A 22546-nucleotide genomic window follows, 5' to 3' on the forward strand; every position below is an offset into this window, starting at 1 on the left:
AGAGGAGACATTCCAAATTATTATATGGAACTACTCAGGTCTATATCACCTTCTGTACCCTCTCCATTCTAAAATAGGAGTCCTCTTTGCCTTAGCTTAACAAGGGATCTTTTGAAGTGTTGTGCCCCCATCCCAGCCCCCATTCCAGAGAGCCATCTTCTTTCTGCCTCTCCCCCTGCAAAGATGAAACAGAAAACAATTGTTTTTTTCATTCTTAGGCATCAACATTGGAACAATAATATGTTCTAGTTTCAGAGCACATTATAAAAGAAAATAAGCCTCAGAATCGAGAACTCATCATGACTATAAGATTTTAAACCTTCGCAAATTTACTTTTCTTTTAAATCAAAAGGCTATATTACTTACGGCACTTTTAGGTTTATAGAAAAGCTTAATGGGAAGTACAGAGCATTATCATACACTCCTTCCCCTCCAAACATAGTTTTTCCTACTAACATCCCCCATTTATGGTATATTTGTTAAAAGTGATTTGTTCAAATTGACAAAACATTATTGACACATTACTATTAACCAAAGAGCATAGTTTACGTTAGGGTTCACTCTCTGTGTTACACAATTCTGTGGGTTATGACAAATGTGTAATGTCATGTGTCCACCCTTACAGTACCATACATAATCATTTCACTGACTTAAAATCTGTGCTACTCATCCATCCATACCCTCCCAACCCTTGGCAACCGCTGATCTTTTTACTGTCTCTATAGTTTTGTCCTTTCCAAATGTCAAGTAATCGGAATCATACAGTATGTAGCTTTTTCAAATTGGCTTCTTCACTTAATAATATGTTTTTAAGTTTCCTTCATGTCTTTCTGTGGCTTGATAGCTCATTTCTTTCTGGTTCTGAGTAATATTCCATTGTATGGATTTACCAAGCTTATCCATTCACCCGCTGAAGGCTATCTTGATTGCTTCCAGGTTTTGGCAATTATGAAGAAAGCTCCTATAAACATCTGTGAGCAGGTTTTTGTGTAGACTTAAGTTTTCAGTTCATTTAGGTAAAATATCTAGGAGTGTGATTGCTGGATCATATGGTAAAAAAAAATTTTTTTTAAGACTTTATTTATTTGTCAGAGAGAGTGACAGAGTGAGAGAGAGCATGTGCACAAGCAGGGAGAGGAACAGGGGGAGCTGCAGAGGCAGAGCGAGAAGCAGTCTCCCCACTGAGCACAGAGCCCTGTTGCGGGACTCAATCCCACAACCCTGGGATCATGCCCTGAACTTAAGGCAGACGCTTAACCACCTGAGCCACCCAGCTGTCTCCGTATGGTAAAATTTTATTTAGCTTTCTAAGAAACTGCCTGTTTGTCTTCCAAAGTGCTGTACCATTCTGCACTCCCACCAGCGATGAATGAGAAATCTTGCTGCACATCCTTACCAGCATTTGATGATGTTGGTGTTTTAGCTTTTTGCCATTTAAATAGGTATGTCTCGTTGTTTTAATGTGCATTTCTCTAATGTGTGATCATGAGTGTCTTTTCATATGCTTATTTGTCATCTGTTTATCTCCTTTGGTGAGGTGCCTGCTCAATCTTGCTCCATTTTTATTGGGCTGTTTACTCTTTTTGAGCTTTACAAGTTCTTTGCAATTTTTTGGATACAAGTTCTTTGTCAGGTAAAAATTTTCTCCCAGCCCGACTTTTCATTCTCTTAATAGTCTTTCACTGAACACAAGTTTTTAATTTTAACAAAGTCCAACTTACCAGATTTTCTTTCATGGATTGAGCTTTTGGCATTATATCTGAAACCCATTTCCAAACTTAAGGTCATCTAGATTTTTATCTGTTATCTTCTAGAAGTTTTATAGTTTTGCTTTTCACATTTATGTCTATGATCCACTTTGAGTTAACTTTTGTGAAAGGTGTAATATCAGTGTCTACATTCATGTTTTTTTATATATGGATGTCCAGTTGTTCCAACACCATTTACTGAAAACACCATCCCCGCATGCCTGGGTGACTCAGTTGGTTAAGCATCTGCCTTCAGCTCAGGTCATGATCCCAGGGTACTGGGATCAGGCCCCACGCGGGACTCCCTGCTCAGCAGAGAGCCTGCCTCTCTCTCTCCCTCCCTCTGCCTGCCGCTCTGCCTCTCTATCTCTCCATCAAATAAATAAATAAAAGTCTTTAAAAAGGAAGGAAAGAAGGAAGGAAACATCATCCCTTCTTCAGTGGATTCCCTTTGTTCCTGTGTGATAGATGGTTGACTACATTTGTATGGGTCTATCTCTGGGTTCTCTATTCTGTTCCATTTATCTATGTGTCTGTTCTTTTGCCATTATCACACTGTCTTGATTACTGTAGCTTTTTAGTAATTCTTAAAGTCCAGATATCGTCAGTCTTCCAACTTTGTTCTTCAACAATGTGCTATTTTGGGTATTTCAACTATCCATATAAACTTTATAATTAGTTTGCTGATATACACAAAATAACCTGCTTGTTGTGATTCAGATTATAGTGAATCTATAGATCAAGTTAGGAAGTGTTGACATCTTAACAATATTGGATCTCCCCATCCATACACATTGAATATCTTTCTGTTTACTTCGGTCATCTCTACTTTCATCAGAGTCTTGTAGTTTTCCTTACTTTGCCCTTGTACGTATTTTGTTGGATTTACACCTAAGTATTTAATTTTTTGTGCTAATATAAATGGTGTTATATTTTCCATATCAAATTCCAATTATTCATTGCAAGTATATAGGAATTGACTTCTTTATCTTGACCTTGCATCCTGTAACATTGCTGTAAGTGCTTATTAGTTCCAGGTCAAGTCTTTGGCATTTTCACAATATAGGACACTGTCTGCTACCACTACCCAGAATCTCCTCATATGTTTCTTCCAAAGCACAGATTTTTAAAAATTTCAATTTGTTTTATATCTTGTGATGTTTTTACCCTTTAATCTAAAAGTCACAGAATATATTGTAATACACAGATTTAAACTAATTCATTTCTAAATTTAATTGCATATTTCATCTGGTCTTACTGAAATATCATTTGTTTGTATGATTTTCAGTTGAATGAGGACACCCAAGAGTATATACTGAATCTTTTCCAACGTTATGTTGATGATGGTTTACATTTTATCAATAAAAAATGTGGCCAAGCAATCCCACAAGTGGACATCAGCAAAGTTACTACACTCTGCTGCTTATTGGAGTCTTTGATACTTGGGAAGGATGGAGTTAATTTGACAATGGTATGAAAGGTTTTTCTCCCTGCTATAAAGCTAGGAAAATGAGATTGTTGTATAGATGCTTTGCAAATAGATAACTAAATTTTCTATAAAATGATCATTTGATTTTCAAGTTAATTTTTTAAAGGAGTAATGATTGTAAATAGATTCATAGAATCTCAAAGTTGGAAGGAATATCAGAGAACCTATAGTTTACTCTTGTACTCAATGTTTAAATTCCCTATAGTCTGCAACACATTCTGCAACACATTCCCAGTATGTTTCTGTCTAGCAGCTGATTAAATATATCTTCATGCAGGTGTAAACAAAGTGATAATAGTCCACTGAAAGACAACCTTGAGCTTTTTTCTACATATCCCTTGCCATTCATTATCTTGTACTTGTATAAAACATTGCTCTGTGGACTACTGAGTCAACTCTAAGAAACATATACCATGCCCTTTTTAAAATGCATGTGTCTCAACAAAAGAAAACAATCTTCAGGCTTTGCACTTTAAGGATTCTTGTTATATTAACAAATAAAATACTAAAACTCTTTCTCTTTGTTTTTTCAGGAACAAACAAAACTGAATACAATTCTATGTCAGACTTTCGTATTCTGTTATTTATGGTCTTTGGGTGGTAATCTAACTGAAACCTACTGGGATTCTTTTGATACATTTATTAGAACACAATTCGATGATAATCCTGATGCCAGGGTAAGAACCAAATAAATTTCATTTTAACATAATAACTCTGAATCATTAAAATTAAATTTCGAGACTAAAATTTTGAAAGACTTAGTTCTACAACAAATAAAAATCCTTCACTAAAAGAATTTATTAAATTATTCACTTTTTAAAACCACAGAGAGCACTTATTATATTAAAATTTTTCATAATCCTCCTCCAGCCATACGAAGAAAGTAAGGTATAAAAGAATATTAAAACTCCCTACCATAGGGGCACCTGGGTGGCTCACTGGGTTAAGCTTCTGCCTTCAGCTCAGGTCATGATCCCAGGGTCCTGGGATCGAGCCCCGCATCGAGCCCCGCATCGAGCCCCGCATCGAGCCCCGCATCGAGCCCCGCATCGTCAGCAGGAAGCCTGCTTCCTCCTTTCTCTCTGCCTGCCTCTCTGCCTACTTGTGATCTCTATCTGTCAAATAAATAAATAAAATCTTAAAAAAAAATAAGTAGGGACATGTAAGGTACTAAGGCTAGGTTCTAGGGAAAACAAATACTATATCTTTACTCTAGAACAAATCAGGGTCATAGGAAGAGCTGGCATTTTTTATAATTTTTTGAAAAGTATCTATCTTTTATATGTCAGGCACTAATTCTAGATGTCTGAGATGCAGCCACTCTAGTCTCCCTGAGGGCTGTAGAGACACCTGGTCTCCCAGGAAACCCAGGACCAGAAGGTTGGAAGTTTAGGAAATCAGTGACTGGGAAAGAGATATGGCTAAAGGATTTATCTTTCATGTCGACACTTTCAAGTTATATTTTAAGTATTTTCTTTAATCCAGATTTTACTTCTTGTCAAATGATGAGCTTCTGGAGATTCTGGCCCAGACACGAAATCCCCAAGCTGTGCAGCCACACTTAAGGAAATGCTTTGACTCCATTTCAAAGCTTGAATTTGCTGTCATGCCTCCTACTGAAGGAAAAATTCCTGGTGTGGAAGGAGAGCCAGAAAAGATTTACACTAATGATATTTTAGCAATGCTGTCACCAGAAGGAGAACGGGTAAGGTGCTTTTTGTTTATGATTCTTTATAGGGAAAGCTTTGTTGCCATTCCAGGGTAGAGGGTAGAAGTGTACTTCTTGTCACTCTAAGTGTTCATCACGGGCTACCGCATCGTACTCTGCGGCCTCAGCAGTTTCAAAGATAACGAAGATGAGATGTTTGCCCGCAAAGGGGTCTAGTGGAGCTATAGTCAAACAAACAATTGAAAAGTACCACAGTAAGTGTGGTAACAGAGGTGTGTGCTTTGTTCTTGGGAACAGAGTGGAGGTAACTGGAGCCCAGCCTTATTTAGCTCTTCACAAGAGGCAGAAGAGTGAGCTGGTTAAGAGCACTGGGTCTACTGCCGGCCACCTGGAACCAGGTCCCATCCCATCCCATCTATAAAATGAGGAATAGTAACAGGGCCTGATTAATGAGATGCTGAGGATTTTCAAATAGTATTTGAAATTGTGTGTGTGTGTGTGTGTGTGTGTGTGTGTGTGTGTGTGTGTAAAACATATAATTCTGTGTAGATTACTCAGAACTGTACCCAGCAGGTGCTATGAAAGTGTTAGTTGTCATTGTTGGCAGTGGTGTATCCAGGACACTGCGCAATGCCTGGTGTGCAGTAAACACCGAGGGAGTGAATGTATTAGCGAACTGTGGAGAACCACAGGACTTCACAGAGAGAAATCTCTCTCTCCCTCTCTCTCTCTCTCTACCCCCTCACCTACCTACCTACCTATCTCTCTCTCTCTCTCTTTCTCACACACACACACACACACACATACACAGAAGCAGCCAAAGAACATGGAGCAGAGACATGGAAGGGAGAGCATTCCTTACAGAGGAAATGTGTGGGGAAATGCTGAGGATTTCAGTCCAGTTAGAGCAGGAAATGTATCCACAAGAGTGGCAGGAACTTATAAACATTTTACTTGTCCAGAATTGACTCTCTTGCAAAAGAATTTGCTCATCACTAATGCAGAAGAAGAGAAAGGGGAGGACCACAGCTAGGACCCAGGGAAAACATGGAAGTTAAAGGGAAAGTGGAAGATCTAAGAGACCCAGACAAGCAAGGCAGTCAGGTCACTGGAAGTCTAAGAAATAAGTATGTGTAGGACTGAAAAATATCATTTGGACTTGACAACTGAAAGAACATCGGTAACCTTAATGACCTTACCAGGTTTAGAGGAAGAGTTGGGGCCAAAAATCAAATGGCAGTAAGTAGGAAAAGAAAGTAAGGGAATTCATGTAGTCAGTGTAGTCGCATATACTCCTTTTTTCAGGGATTTGGCTCCAAAGGGAAGCATTAAAAAAAAAAAAAAAAGAGTAGAGATGTAGAGTGGGATATCAATAGAAGGTTCTAGTATTTGTGGTTAATCTTCAGTGTGTCAGGGGTCTGTTATAGAAGTACAGAAGATGTACGGCTGGAAAGTGCCACACTGAACATGTTGTTATTGCTCTGACTCTTCTCTAGGTTAGCTTGGGAAAAGGCCTGAAAGCCCGGGGCAACGTGGAGGAATGGCTTGGTAAAGTGGAGGAAGCCATGTTTACGTCTCTGCGTCGCCTGTGCAAATCTGCCATGGCTGACTATCAGGGGAAACCAAGGACAGCCTGGGTGATTGCTGGCCACCCTTCTCAAGTAACACACTCCTTAAATTTCTACCTCTGAGTGCATTTCTGGTGAGATGCATCACACACTTAAGAACAGTGTTTCCATGCAGGTGATCCTGACCATTTCTCAAATCATGTGGTGCCGTGATTTGACTGAGTGTCTGGGAAGAAAAGGTGTTAATCACATAGAGGCCCTGGAGGAGTTTGAGAAAGTAAACTTCGAGGTGAGATGTTTAACAGGGTGGCATTGAACATAATGCTGTGCAAGATGATCTCAGTACGTTTTTTTGATGTGGCTGATGCAAGTCGCGTATTTCAGAAATTTTAATACTCTGACCTGACTTACAAAGCTTTGGGGTTCTTATAAAAACCATTTATGTTCAGGTTTCCTTAGGAACACTACCTTGATATTTGTATGATATTTATAAGAATACTTATAAAAATAGGAGGAAAAGACCATTTACAAAGGAAAATCTCAGGATTATAATGGTTTGCAACATTTAAGGAGACTTTGTATTTAGTAGGTCTTGGATATCTCTCACAGAAGATTATTCAATCCAGGAAAACCCCAGGATTCCTATTCTTAGGCTCAAGATGTGCTTTTCTACTATTCTAGAAAATCCTCAGACAGCTAACAATAAAACAATAAATAACTGAATCCAGTACCATTCTATAAGAATTTTTAAGCTATAGTTCAGGAATGCCATTTTACAACTATGCCTAATCTTTAACTCCAAATTTAATTCTACTTGCAAGTAAGTTTGCATTTTTTTTTAAATTACCTTTGAAACAGAAAAGGGGAGAAACAAGTTTCTTGAGATGAAAGAACCTATCTCTTGAGGACCTCATAGGATTTCATGTCATAGGGGCGCCTGGTGGCTTAGTTGGTTAAGTGGCTGCCTTTGGCTCAGGTCATGATCTTAGGGTTTTGGGACCGAGCCCTGCACTGGGCTCCCTGTTTAGTAGGGAGCCTACTTATCCCTCTCCCTCTGCCCCCAACTGTGGCTCACTCTCTCTCAAATAAATAAATTTAAAAAAAATTTTAAAAAGAAAAAGATTGAACTGTTTAGGTGAAAATTGGGAGCACAATCTGCCCAAAAATGCTCTCATTGAATCAATTATTGGCTTATTTAAAATGTTCAGGTTTTCTGATTATCAGAGGAAAAACTACCCCTGAAAATGAGGAGTACTTCCTTAATTATATTTAATTTTTAGGGAGGACAATCTCCTCTAGAAACATTGTCTTGGCAAATGTCTACTCCAAATTTAATAGCAAAAAATAGAAAAAAATGGTAAAAAAAATTATATATGTAAGCTGATTATTGAAAATTGATTATGACAATTTTTCTTTTGATTTGCAGAGATTAAATGCCCTGGCGGTGATAGTTCGAGGTAGTCTTCCAAAATTGCACAGAAACATCATAACTGCCTTAATTACAATTGATGTACATGCAAGAGACATAGTCACTGAACTTGTTCAAGCCAAGGTAACTTTTATTTAAGCAAAATCATGTATTTCTTCCTGAAATTAGTGCATCTAATATGCCTATCATTGTTATCACATAGGTAGAGGAGATCGATTCCTTTGACTGGCAGAGACAACTGCGCTATTATTGGGATGTAGATCTGGATAATTGCGTGGCTAGGATGGCACTCTCTCAGTACACGTATGGCTACGAGTATTTGGGTGCATGCCCAAGATTAGTTATTACTCCTCTCACGGTAAGTTAGTGATGACAGGTTAAACGTGACACGTGCTCTCTTAAAATAGTCTTGGAAAGGGGCGCCTGGATGACTCAGTTGGTTAAGCATCTGCCTTCAGCTTAGATCATGATTCCCAGGGGCCTGGCATTGAGCCCCAAGTCGGGGGAGTCCCTGCTCAGCAGGGGAGTCTGCTTCTCCCTATCTCTCAGCCCCTGCTCGTTCTCTCTCTCTCTCTCTCTCTCTCTAATGAATAAGTAAAGTCTTTAAAAACAAATAGTCTTGAAAAGTTCCAGCCAAAAAAACAAACAAAAAAAAAAAAAAAACAAAAAAACTTCCCTCCAACCTTAATTCTTCAAAGGATCTGCCATGAGTACATCTTTGTGAAGCAGAGATGTGCGTCATTAATCATGTGCTTGAATCTTTGAGTAAATCTCAAGTGCTGTAAACTCTTTCATAAAAAATAATGACCCTCTCCCATAGAAAGGAAGGGATCTATAAATTGAGTCGGTTCCCTTCAACAATGACAGTTTCTCTGTTTCTTCAGGATCGCTGCTACCTTTGCCTCATGGGGGCTTTGCAGCTTGACCTGGGAGGTGCGCCGGCTGGTCCCGCTGGCACTGGGAAAACAGAGACGACCAAAGACCTAGCTAAAGCTCTTGCCATCCAGTGTGTGGTCTTCAACTGCTCCGATGGTTTGGACTACAAGGTACAGGTCCAGCATCTGAACACTACCGTGAAGTGCCTTATGGGCTTACTCACTTGCGACATGGCCTGACAAGGGGTGATGGCAAGCAAGGGGGGAAACGAATAGGACAAGGGATGGTCAGAGTGGGATAAAGAGAACATGGGAGAGGAGTCAACCCAAGGTGAGTTGAATGGTCCAGGTAGGAATCAAGGCCATTGAGGGATCTACTAAATGGTGGCAAAATTAAAAATCTTTTCATGTCACTAAGTAGAAAAAAGTGAAATGAGATACAAGATACAATAGCAGGGACATCTAAGAACAAGGAATAAGCTTACAGGAAGAGATGAGCAACTCAGAGAGATGTCTATTGAAAATGAAATATGTAGGAGGTGAGAATTCACGGTGAGATTTTTTAGTACAGTAGTTCTCAAAGTTTTTGGTCACAGGACCCCTATGCCTTATTCCCCTTTCAGGTTTTCTCAACACAAAGTAACATATGAAACACTTTATGAAGTCCCCCAATTAGGAAATATGTTTAGCTTTATTTAATTCAGCAAATCTGGAATATATTTGACCATGGGTGCCTTTTGGCCACTAACACACAGAGCTGATAGTCTCATTTTTCTGAAAGTTACATGAATGCTTATATAATGTCTACATTTAGAATACAATCATTTAAATTGTCCAGGTAAACTGTAATTCATTCATTTTTACAGAGTAAATAATACTTATTGTTCAGAAGCATCTTGGCAAGTCAGTGTTTCATAGGACATGTTCTTTAAAAACCCTGCTCCTTTTTTCAAAATTTAGGGGGAAAAAAAAAGTTACTGGGGATGTCTTTTTATTAATAAACAAAAAACTGTGGGAGTGCAACACAGGCAGGAAGTAGTTTGTTTGTTTAAGATTTTTATTAATTTATTTGACAGAGAGAGAGAGAAAGAGATCACAAGTAGGCAGAGAGGCAGGCAGAGAGAGAGGGGGAAGCAGGCTCCCCTCTGAGCAGAGAGCCTGATGCAGGGCTCCATCCCGGGACCCTGAGATCATGACCTGAGCCAAAGGCAGGGGCTCAACCCACTGAGCCACCCAGGCACCCGGCTGGAAGTAGTTTTACAGGAGCAGAACAAAAGAGGAATGAGAGACTAGAAAATCTTGGGAGGGGATAATCAGGAAAGGTGACCCCTCTCCCTTCAGAGCAGGTGGCAGAGGAAAGAGTTTGGGAAACTGCTGTCAGCAATCTAGGGGAGAATTCATGCTCCCTAACACCTCACCTTTGTGCTCCCACTACTATTAAGTGACCTCATTATCTCAGCAGAGAGATGTCAAGTTTTATGATAGTGATTTTTTGGGGGGTCCATAATAATTTTGGTTGTTTTCAATCTTTTCAACTCAAAATTTGAATTTATACCTCCGAATCCATCTTTTAATGATTAGGTAGTCATCACTTAGGCTCAGTCATTCCTGGGAGCTGTGCACTCCCCAAGGCTCAAGTGTGTGCTGTGTGACACTTAAAGCTACAGGATGCATATACATGATTCATTTATCTTCGACTCTAGAGTAGGAGTCAGCAAACTTTATAGAAAAGGCCAAGTGGTAAATATTTTAAGCTTGCAACTTGTCATTCTTTCTGCTGTTGTGGCATGAAAGCAGCCACGTACTATATGTAAATGTAATATATCATGAAAGAACATGGCTGTGTTCCACTAAAATTTTGTCCACACAACAGGTGTCAGGCCAGAGATAGCTGAGGTCTGTAGTTTGATGATCCCTAAAGTACCAATTATATTCAACGGTAAGAAATTTAAATATTTATTCTTATTTATACTCTACCTTGTTCATAAGGATCTATTACACTAGCCCTTTAAGATTAAAGAAATATTGGGGCGCCTGGGTGACATAATTTGTTAGGGGTCGAACTCATGTTTTCAGCTCAGGTCATGATCTCAGATCATGATCTTAGGGTCGTGAGACTAAGCCCCATATCAGGCCCTGCACTTAGCCCGAAGTCTGCTTGGGATTCTCTCCCTCCTGCTTTCTCTCTATAAAATAAATAAATACAATCTTAAAAAATAATTAAATTGAATTAAAGAAATATCTACATGTGGAAAAATTCGAACTGTATAGAAAGATCCAAAGTTAAAAATAACAGATTCACATCACCCAGTTCTACTCTCCAGAGATCAGGTTTCTGATTGTATTTGTTTGTTTGTTTTTACTTCTAGTGACTGCTATTATCTATAAGAATTTGTGTCTATTACAGTATCTGTATTATCTGCCAACTTATGAAATCACGATTTTATTAGATATAACCTTCCAACTTTTTGTTCCAGCTTCACTTTCTTTCATTAGTTTATATAATTTTGTCTTACCATGTCAAGTTTTATGAAGTTGCACTATTCTAGAACTATAATTATGCCTTCTTTGCTTTGTCTGAAGGTTGAATATAAAAATGTAAACCCATTATATAGTACTTACAATATCAAGGATGATTCATAATGGAATTTAATGGAATAATCAAGCTCATAGAGAAGAATTAATGCATACATCATGAGCACTGCCATTCACAGGAACACATTCCAAGACAGATACCGTATAATTTCACTCATCTGTGGGATTTAAGAAACAAAACAAATGAGCAAAGGGTGGGGGGAAGAGAGGCAAACCAAGAAACGGACTCTTAACTATAGAGAATCAACTGATGGTTACCAGAGGGGACATGGGTAGGGTGATGGGTGAAATAGGTGATGGGGATGAAAGAGGGCACTTGTGATGAGGACAGTGTGATGGATGGGATTGTTGAATCACTAAGTTGTACACCTGACACTAATACTACACTGTCTGTTAACTAACTGGAATTTAAATAACAACTTAAAAAAAAAAAAAGGAACACATTCCAAGCATCAGGATTAACAGGTCGTTTTTTGATTTATTTTCAGCTTTCTTCTTCTAAAGCAGTGTTTTTCCAGCTTTACTGTGCCTGTGAATCACATGAAGATCTCATAGTGCACATTCTGATTCTGGAGGTCTAGGGGAAGACCTGAAATTTTGCATTTCTCAAATCCCCTGGGTGATGTCAGCTCTCACTGGTTCTCTTCGAAAAGCCAAATTCTAGAGCAGTGTTTCTCAAAAGTCTTAACTCTGGACCACCGGCATTATCATCACATGGCAACTTGTGTGAGAAATGCAAATTATCAGGCCCCACAGCAGACCTACAAAGGAAGAAAGTCTGGACCTCTTATAAAAGGCACTAACTTCTAACATAGCCCAGCATTCACATAAAACTAAGCATAAACCTAACGTAAACATAAAACACAAAGTTGAACGGCAGTATTTCGATTTCAGATGATGGGGCGCTTCTTCAGTGGTCTGGCACAGTCAGGGGCCTGGTGCTGCTTTGATGAATTTAATCGAATTGACATAGAAGTTTTGTCGGTCATTGCACAGCAACTTATTACCATTAGGAATGCCAAGGCTGCAAAGGTAAGGTATGAGGCAATTGTCCATGGGAGTAGCATTTCTTAGGTCTGTAAATAGCTGACAGCATGTTGCATTTTAGGAAGAACAATGCTAATTTTAACATGTCTACCCATGTTTCCAGTATAATTGGTGAGGACTACAGCAATAAGACATAGCTGATTGAATTAATTCCTCATCCAAGTAACACAGAAACAACTATATGTCAGATGCTTTGTGGGGACCTGGAGATACAGAGATGGTGAAACTCAGTCTCTCCCCTCAGGAACTCTGTTCTTCCCACCCCCAACACACACCTCCCTGCATGCATGTGCTCACGCATCCGCTCACACCCTGTCCCTGTACGCTCGACCTCCAGTTTTCCTCTTCACCCTTCTTGTTCTTGCCTTTGACATTTACTTCTCTGTTAGGTTTCTCCCCTGCACCTCTTATGGACTCCACTGCCTTCATCACGGCCCCAGGCTCAGCCTAATGCAGGCAGAAAAATAAAAGAGGAGCCCTGCATAATCCAAGGCTCTCAGCCTATACAAACCACAACAGGCTTGCCAGTTGTTTAGTATTTAAATACTTGTTGCCCTGAGTCCCTAGAAGGTCCCTCACCACTACCTTGTCCCTTTCCTAAAGAGCACCGGTTCTTTGCTAGATCCAGCCATGAGAGTTCATCCTGGTGTAGCAGAGGTGTGCTCTGGACCCAGCTGTAGCTCTAGGGTTGGAGGCCATTCTCACTGGAAGGTGCCCTGATAAAGAGTTGCTAAATGTTTTGATTTTCACCTCTGCAAAAAAGCTAATTATAGAACAAGTAAAAAGAAAGCAGAAATTGGACTTCAATGAGTCACTAAATTGTACAAGGCATTGTACTTTTCATTTATTTCATTTTCACACCACACCTACATTAAGTAGAAGGCATTTTCCCAAGATTATAGATGAAAGGGATTCAAAGAAATTAAAAATATTTCTGGGGACACCACAAACCAAGATAACTAAATCTATGTGACCCTAAAGTCTGAGCTCCTTCAACTACACACTCTCCTGCCTCCCACATCCTCAGAGGAGGCCCGTTTTAAATGCAGGGACCTCCAGATACAGCATAACTCATAAGTTACTATTACCTTGCTGAGCATTTAGCTGAGAGCAGAGCATGGGGAGTAAGAGAGAAGGACTAACACGAATGGAGGCAGGACAGAAGCCCTGCCAACTGTAGGGCACTAATGTGAGATAACAGGAAGGGAGGAAGACATCTGAGATGGGTGGAGTGGAATCGATCCCCTGGAATAGATGAAGAATAGCACAGCAGCTATTTAATGGCCACAGGCCTGGTCTCCATTGTACTACTGCCCAGCATTTTCTCCTCCTGGCTACAACACATCTCCTAGTCTTCCCTGTATTCTTTGTGTTTGCTAATAATGCCTTCCTCCCATGGCCCAATTAGAAACCTGGCATTCATCTTGGATTCCCATCCCCCCATTATCATCAACCCGAGAATCTAAGCCATCATCAAGTCCATTTAATTTTGTCTGCTAGATGCCTCTCATCACTGATGGTAACTCCATAAATCTGGATCTTGTCACTTGTTCAATAATAATTCCCTATTTATTCCCCCTCTATAGTTTGTCCAGCCTCCCCACTGCTACCTTTGATCCTATCACTCTTCCCAGCATTGTTCTCTGCTTCCCCCTAACCACAGGACAAAAGTCTAAATTCCTTAGCCCAGCAGGTAAGACTCTTCTTGATGCTCAGGCCTCGGCCTAGCTACACTTTCCTCTTGGAACTTCACCCTTTAGTATAGTGAGTATCTGGTCATTTCCTGAACATGCATGGCTCCCTTTGACCAGATGGCTCCCCCTGCTTGTCCACATCAAATGCCCTTCTTCATTCTTCAGGCCAAGACGGCTTTCCCGCTCCTCCTACACTTGATCTTAGCCAAAAGGGCAAGAAGCGATTCCCCGCTCCTCCTGTGGGCTTTGCACACACCTCCAGTGGGGCATCTGTTGTAGTGCTCAGCCCCAGGTTCCATATCTGCCACACTGTAGGCCTGGGAGCTTCTTGGGGGCCCCCCCGTGTGAGTCTTCCTCAGCTCCCCACCTCCACACCTAACCCTGTACCTCATCTGCAGCAGATGCTTGGCAGTGTTTGCCCTTGAATGAGAGTGGAGGCGGGGTGCCCGCCCCAACAGTGGGGCCTCTCACACTCAAGGACTCTGATCCCCTTAGAATTTCCTGGGGAGAAAGTAGGGGTGGAGAAGGTTTCAGGGCCATTGCATCTAACTTGAATTGAGGAGTCTCAGCAAAAGAGGTTGAGGCCTAAAATATTATAGGACTGGGCCAGAAAGGGACAATTTGGGCAAAGCAGGGGCAGAGAAGCAAAAAGTAGGAACTACTGAGCCCAGCAGAGATTGGGGGTGGGTAGTACGGAATCAGGAGAGAAACGTTCTGGGTTGTCCAACAGCAGGATTCACTGGGCTGGTAGTCTTTGCTTGAATGTTCCATATACACGTTTTATACTCAAGCTGTGCTTATGTGAAAGAATTTCCAAATATCTAGAGAAGTGTTAACTTGTATTTTCTCCTTCTTTCAAACAGCTGTCTAGATTCATGTTTGAAGGGCGGGAAATCAAGTTGGTCATGACTTGTGCAGCCTTTATCACAATGAATCCTGGATACGCGGGCAGAACCGAATTGCCAGATAACTTGAAAGCCCTGTTTAGACCCTTTGCAATGATGGTTCCAAATTATGCTTTGATTGCAGAGGTGAGCTTCACATTATAAAGCAGAAAAAATTTAAGCATGTTTTACTTACTATTTGATTCTATTGAAGGAGGAAGCTTCCTTTATGACTGCACCCTGGCAAAAGTTACACATTACTCTTCAGCGTGGATGTGACTGTTATCACACAGAATGCTTTGGTGTTTTGCGTGTGTGTGTGTAAATGCTACATCCCCAGTGCCCAGAATGGTATCTGGAATATAGTAGGCCCCTAAATCTGAAATAAATCGACGAATTTAATTGTCTACCTCATTTCATATCCCGATTCTGAGGCCAGCTGCAGTGATTTGAGTAGGTAGTGGATTGAAGAAAGGTTCCACACTCACCTCCAAGGTCATCATCCAATTTATTTAACCAAGAATGCAGAAATTTGTCAGAAGCCAAGTAGCCTCTTAGGGCAGAGGAAGGCTGCAAATCTGTGTAGCTTCCCTTGATACTCAGAAGGCCTAAAGGGAACACCCAGCTATCACTGATTCTGTCCACAAGGTGGTGTTCGTGTCTAATCGGAGAAACTCAAGTCTTGCCTTTGTACACAGGCCTTACAACACCATCCAGCCTCCGTGATATGAACATTTTCAAACAGGGGGCTCTACTCTTCTTGAACCCAATGTCACTAAGGCCACATCTTTATCTATAGAAAGGAAACAGAATCACTGCTCAAGCATCCCTGTGTAATATCCCATCTTTCACCTTGTTGTAATACAGAAAACCCTTTTCCTTTCAATCTTCAAATTTCTTTGTTAAATGATGTAACAACTCGGAGAGGTATAATGCCTAACATAGATTTTGCATACATTGGTATTATGCTTATATATCGCTGTCAATACAATATAAGAAGCATTGCATTGTACTTTCCCCTTCCAGGTAATTCTATATTCGGAAGGATTTGAATCCAGTAAAATATTAGCAAGAAAAATGACACAGATGTATAAGCTTTGCAGTGAACAGCTCTCTCAGCAGGATCACTACGACTTTGGCATGAGAGCGGTGAAGTCTGTACTGGTCATGGCTGGGTAAGAAGCCAAAGGGGTCAAGAGTGAAATTCTAAACCATCTAAGTAAAGCAAATGGCTAATTCACCACAACTCTTGAAGCAAGATAGAAGGTGACTCGAAAATGTGAGCTGCCACTGCCATCATTTTACCTTGACACTCCCACGCCGCAGCCAAACGGGGCCACTCTCCTCCTGGGTAGTCCCAGTTGGCCCTAAACTGAACCGGAGTCTCTCAACCAGGCTTTAGCTAGCTTTCATTTCCCCTGAACTCACTGCATACGTTGAGGGTTGCTTTTTGTTTTTTGTTTTTAATTTTATTTTTTCAGTGTTCCAAGATTCATTGTGTATGCACCACACCCAGTGCTCCATGCAATAGTGCCCTCCTTAATACCCACCACCAGGCTCACCCATTCCCTCACCCCCGCCCCTCTAAAACTCTGTTTGTCTCTCAGAGTCCACAGTCTCTCATGGTTTGTCTCCCCCTCCACTTTCCCCCAATTCACTTTTCCTTTCCTTCCCCTAATGGCCTCCATGTTATTCCTTATGCTCCACAGGTAAGTGAAGCCATATGATAATTGACTTTCTCTGCTTGACTTATTTGACTTGAGTTTTAGCTACAAAAGCCTTTACCACCGTGAGATAGGATGACTAGACTTAAAAGGCACTGTTCGTTATGCACATACAATAAGTTAAGTCATACCGTCACCTGAGAAAGCCTGAAGCCTTGAGAGAAACTTCGGTTTCCTCATTGTGCCCTCAGTCCAGGCTTCTGTCCTAGGCTCCGCCTCTGCCTTTCCGGTATGGTCCAACCCTAGCCGCTTTGTAGTTTCTAGTAAACCAGCTTTCTAGTTTTCTTCTTTTTAAGCCCCAACTTCTCCCTTTATAACCTCTTGAAACCTCTACCTCTGAGGGGTTCTTCATCCAGAGTCTCTGAGGGAATCTACCTTCTCTCTAGTCCTTCTTTTTAGGCCATAACTTACTAGCTTGGGCTCCACACATCCAGGGCCCCTTCTCCAGGCCCCTAGGCTCTGCACAAATCTCCCTGCCCTACTCTGTTCTTTCTTTCAACCTCCCAGATACAGCATTTTACCCTTTTATAGGATTGCCATGTAAAGACCAGGGACACTGAGGGGTTCAGATATACTTGCACTTCAGTAACACAACCACAGTCCAGCGGGCAGGACAGACACAGGAACAGTCATCTAGGACACAGTGCATGGGGACAGCCATAACAGGGTCAAGCCCAGGGTTTGCTGATGAGGGCCACAGAGGAGCTTTCTGGAGGAGAGAGTAACCGGGCTGGGTTTTGAAGGAGAATTAAGAGGTGTCAAAAGAGCAAAGCAGGACTTTCTGGGCTGAGAGAAAAGAAAGTCACAGCGATGTGAATCATTATGGTTTATTTGGGAAGCTGTAAATTCAGGTTGAATAAAGTCTGGATTGATGCAGGGAGGTTGAAAAAATACCTTTGTCATTCTCAAAGCCTGTAGCCAGTGCCTGATCTGTCCTGTGATCTGATGGAGACGGACAGTGGGCATGTAAGGAAAAATGATTCTCTCCTTTAGCAGGAATCCACAGGGGGTGCCTTCCACAGCTTTTTGCAAGTAGACTCCCTAACCTACAGGTTTGGAAAATCACGCTCAGAAGTACTGGGTTCTTGCAACATCATCTGAATCATCCCTTTAAATTTAGGTCTTTAAAAAGGGAGAATCCAGACCTAAGTGAAGACGTGGTATTGATAAGAGCTTTACGAGACTCCAACTTGCCAAAATTCCTAACAGACGATGCTGTTCTGTTCAGGTAAGTTTCTAGATGTTACAGAATAAGGCATAGCGGCTGGGTGGAAGTAAAGGATAGTCTTCTCTTCAGTTATGTCTGTCTCTAACAAGAAAATAACATCCTCATCTTTTCTGGAGATACTTATTACAGTTTTAAAAATACTAGTTTAACAAACTGAGGGTTGCTGGGGGGAGGGAGGTAGGGAGAGGGTGGCTGGGTAATGGACATTGGGGATGGTATGTGCAATGGTGAGTGCTGTGAAATGTTTAAGCCTGACGATTCACAGACCTGTATCCCTGGGGCAAATAATACATTATATATTAATAAAAATAATTTAAAATACCACCACTACCAACAGTATAATTACCTAAAACAGAAAAAAAAATACTAGTTTAAAATAAAGATCCTAAAGCTTAAGCACCCATCATTTCTTTTTTTCACAATATTGGTCATTAGGCTGTGTACGAATTAGCATTTGGTTACAAGTTCTGATCTAAGAGAAATTCCTGACCCCAAAAAACCAGGTTTGGGGCTTAATATAAATGTGAGGGCTTTTATCTATTTCTACTTTTACTATTAAGTTTTATGTTTATCCAAGTCATCTATGTATATAGTTGTAAAAAGTATAATAAATTAGTCTCATGAGAAACTAGCTCCATGCCCTTTACCAATTCCCACTTCCCTAAAGGCAATCATTTTTCAATTCTTTTACTTGTTTGTTTTGTTATTTCCCTCCATAGTTTTAAGTACTGTATTTATGCTATTTCTTGATTTTTCAGTTTTAGATATGCTCTATAGAGTAAACGGGAGATGAGGGTATGCATGTGGACCTCTCACCTCCCCCTGCAGTTACGTTGCCATCTAACTAGAGCTAAATGTCCAGGGTTCCCATAATTTATTACAGCTATATAAATAGTATCCACAGCTGAGCTATGTTTCCCTTGTTTTTATTATCCTTTCCCTACATCTGTTAATTTTCTTAGTTTTTATTTTTTAATTCTGTACCTACATTCCTACAAATTTATCAGTAATTTATTTCCAAATTCTCTCAGGGTATGTGTAAATCTCCTTTAAAAAAAGAAAAGACCTTCAATTATATAAAACATTCTACCAAATTTGTCTCCTTAGAGCCCTCTGTCCTCCTGCTCTAATCTGCACTGCTTGCCCATTACCCTGCTGTACATTTTTCATCCTGGGATGTCCATTTATGACTATGTTGGAGTTCCCTTTGCTCTTGTCCTCTGTCAGATCTTCTGATTTGCTTTTGTCCCCTGTCAGATCCTCTGAGTAGACACATGTCTACTCCCCTTTGGCAGAGCACAATGATGAAAATTCCTATACATTTATCTTTACACACCTGTGATACCTCTATAATAAGATTCTAGTAAATTTCCTAGGTTTTATAGAGTATGGATATTTTTAATTTAGATAGATTCTATTAGGATATTGTCCAATGTAGATATTGGACAAATGTAGATATTTACATTTATATAAATGATTTATGATAATACCTACTTCCTTTTGAATGTTTCAGAGAGTGACCAGAAGTCATACACTATTTTAATATGCATTTCTTTAATTATTAGTGCCATTAAGCATTATTTCTTGGGTTCATTAGTCATTTATATTTATTATTTTTAGGGCATATTTCTATTGTTCTCTTTTTCTTATTGATTTGTAAGAAATCATAAACTTTATCTGGTATAAAAATTGGAAATACTTTTCTAAAGCCTTTTATCTCACACATGTTTGTGGTTTTTTGCTTGTTTGTTTTTATTTTTTCACTTTATCAACTTTTTAAATAACAGTTGTAGATTTCTTGTCTTCATTAGAAAGAGCTTCTTGGATGGGCTAGATGGGTGATAAGTATTAAAAAAGGCGGTTGTTTTGATGAGTACTGGTGTCGTATGTAAGTGATGAATCACTGAATGAATTCTACTCCAGAAACCCATATTGCACTATATGTTAACTAACTAAAATTTATTTTCAGAAGATTTTTGTTTATTTATTTTAAAGAGAGAGAGAACATGAGCATGGGGAGGGGCAGAGGGAGAAGCAGACTCCCCACTGAGCAGGGAGACCTGATTTGGGGCTCAATCCCAGGACCCTGGGATCATAACCTGAGCTGAACGCAGACACTTAACCAGCTGAGTCACCCAGACACCCCTAATTAGCTAAAATTTAAATCTAAAAATTTTTTAAATAAAATAAAATAAAAATAGAGACTTTCTTATTTATTTGCAATTTATTTGCAACACCACAGTGTTGCAAAATATATGTTATATTTTCATCTAGTATTTTTGTCATTTATATTGAAATCTTTATTATATCTCAAATGTATTTGTGTATATAGTATGAGGTAGGGGTTTAGCTTCTTTTTTTACCCATAGAAACATCCCATATTGTCTGCTTCTCACAGAAACAGTTAATTTTTCTTTTATTCCTTTTTTTAAAACCTACTATTAGTTTCTATTTCTATTTCTATCTTATTTTTCTGAATATCCATATAGTAATAAGCATGCATAAATGCTTTTGGAAAAAATTGGGATATAAATATAATTTTAAAAATAAACTGATAAATTAATCACTTTCTATATATTTGATACTATGCCATGTACTGTGGACAATACAAACAACATAAGAGATATTCCTTACCTCAAAAAGTTCCCAATATACTTAAGACCATTTGTCTACTGTACAAGAAACAAAAAAAATCATACACAATTCAGAGAAATGTTAGATTCTGGTATAACACACAAGACAGACTAGTACTGTGCATGTTCAGAAGAAAAGATTAAGGGGAAAAGTAAGACTCATTGTAATCAATGATTGTAATAAATATTGAGAAATATCAATGATCAATTATTTTATTTTTGTTTTTTCAGTGGAATCATATCTGATCTTTTTCCTGGAGTCCAAATTCCAGAACATGATTATGGTATATTGCAGTCAACAATTATAGATGTCATGAATAGACAGAATCTTCAGCCTGAGGCATGTATGGTTAAAAAAGTGATACAGTTCTATGAAACTATGCTGGTAAGACATGGTGTGATGTTAGTTGGGCCAACAGGAGGTGGCAAGACCACAGTTTACAAAATACTAGCAGAAACTTTAGGGAATTTGCGAAAACTTGGTATAGACAATCCCTTTTACCAACCAGTTAAAACTTATGTTCTTAATCCTAAATCAATTACAATGGGTGAATTATACGGCGAAGTTAATAACGTAACCTTGGAGTGGAAAGATGGTCTGATGGCACTAAGTGTCCGGGCAGCTGTGAATGACACTTCAGAAGACCATAAATGGATCATCAGTGATGGGCCCGTGGATGCTCTTTGGATTGAAAATATGAATACAGTGTTGGATGATAACAAGATGCTTTGTCTGGCTAACAGTGAGAGGATCAAACTTACACCTCAAATCCACATGCTTTTTGAGGTAAATACATATGTCTTACTGTGGTGTGAAATCATTCATTAGATTGGCATGCTATCATCAATATTTTTTTTCTTGCTGATAAATCGTTTACTATCTGTAAGGCCTACCATGGTGTTTTGTTCACATACTAAATTGTTTACATCCTTATCAAATTGTCCTTTCATAGTAGAGTGTGCATCCTGAGAACCAAAGACTCTCAAATATTCCTGTCTCTCTATAAACAGGAAATACAATAAATTCTATCTTCCTCAGCACTTGTTTCCTTTTTTTTTGGAGATAGTTAATAAATATATTGATGATGTTACATGATTTGAAATGCTTTCCAAGTTTAAAAAAAATTCTATTTAAAAATTTTTTTTAAATTAAAAAACGCTATATTTACTATGGATAAATTATCTCTCTGTGGTATGAATATTTGGTGAAGGGATTGGAAAAGGATTGTGGACCTAATTGTGTGGTATTCTGGACAATACCTCATCAAACATTGATTGAATGCCTACCGTGTGCTAGGCATTCAGCTTGGTATCCGATATAAGAATGAAAAAGTGAAGAAGACAAAAGTGAAGAGGATAATGCCAAATCCTTATGGGAAGGATTTGGCATTATCCTCTTTAGGGTTTTTTTTCACCTTATGCCTCACTTACCTTTCTTCCTCCATTTTTGATTACTTAAGGCTGTCTGTCTCCCTTTCCTACAAAGCCTTTCAGTGTTAAGTTTAAACATGTGATCCATTAGCATTAAAGGTGAAGAATTAGGAAGTACTATTAGCTATTTTTTGTTCAACTTCCTTCAATTGCAGGTGCAAGATCTAAGGGTTGCCTCTCCTGCAACAGTCAGTCGATGTGGAATGGTGTTTGTGGATCCTGAAGAACTGAAATGGATGCCTTATGTTAAAACATGGATGAAGAGTATTTCTAAAACAGTAAGTACAACCAGATACACCATAACATATCCGTCTGTCAGGATGGAGGCCCTTGCCTGCCCAAACTGTAGTAAATTAAGAGACCTCATTGAGCTTCATGGAGGGAAATTACAATACTGAACCTACTGCCTGTCCCTAAGAATTCTTGAGAGCCTCCAGAAATGTTTATATCCTCCCCAGATCCATCCTCATTATCTGTTACCTCAGCCTGCCCCACTGCCTTGCTGCTCTGATTCCTGGCCACTCTGCCTGGC

At 39.5% G+C, this 22546-nt stretch overlaps 1 protein-coding gene across 1 annotated transcript in view; it reads left to right on the top strand.

The window, feature by feature from the left end:
- LOC111147958 (dynein axonemal heavy chain 6) overlaps positions 1-22546 on the top strand; it is a 247580-nt gene that overhangs the window by 96243 nt on the left and 128791 nt on the right. The window contains exons 35-36 of the mRNA XM_022504259.1: positions 3037-3219; positions 3771-3914. Coding sequence (XP_022359967.1) covers positions 3037-3219; positions 3771-3914 — 327 coding nt within the window. The remainder of the gene's footprint in view (positions 1-3036; positions 3220-3770; positions 3915-22546) is intronic.

Source organism: Enhydra lutris, unplaced genomic scaffold (genome assembly GCF_002288905.1).
Source record: "Enhydra lutris kenyoni isolate GAN:26980312 unplaced genomic scaffold, ASM228890v2 scaffoldscaffold18, whole genome shotgun sequence".
Classification (NCBI taxonomy): Eukaryota; Metazoa; Chordata; class Mammalia; order Carnivora; family Mustelidae; genus Enhydra; species Enhydra lutris.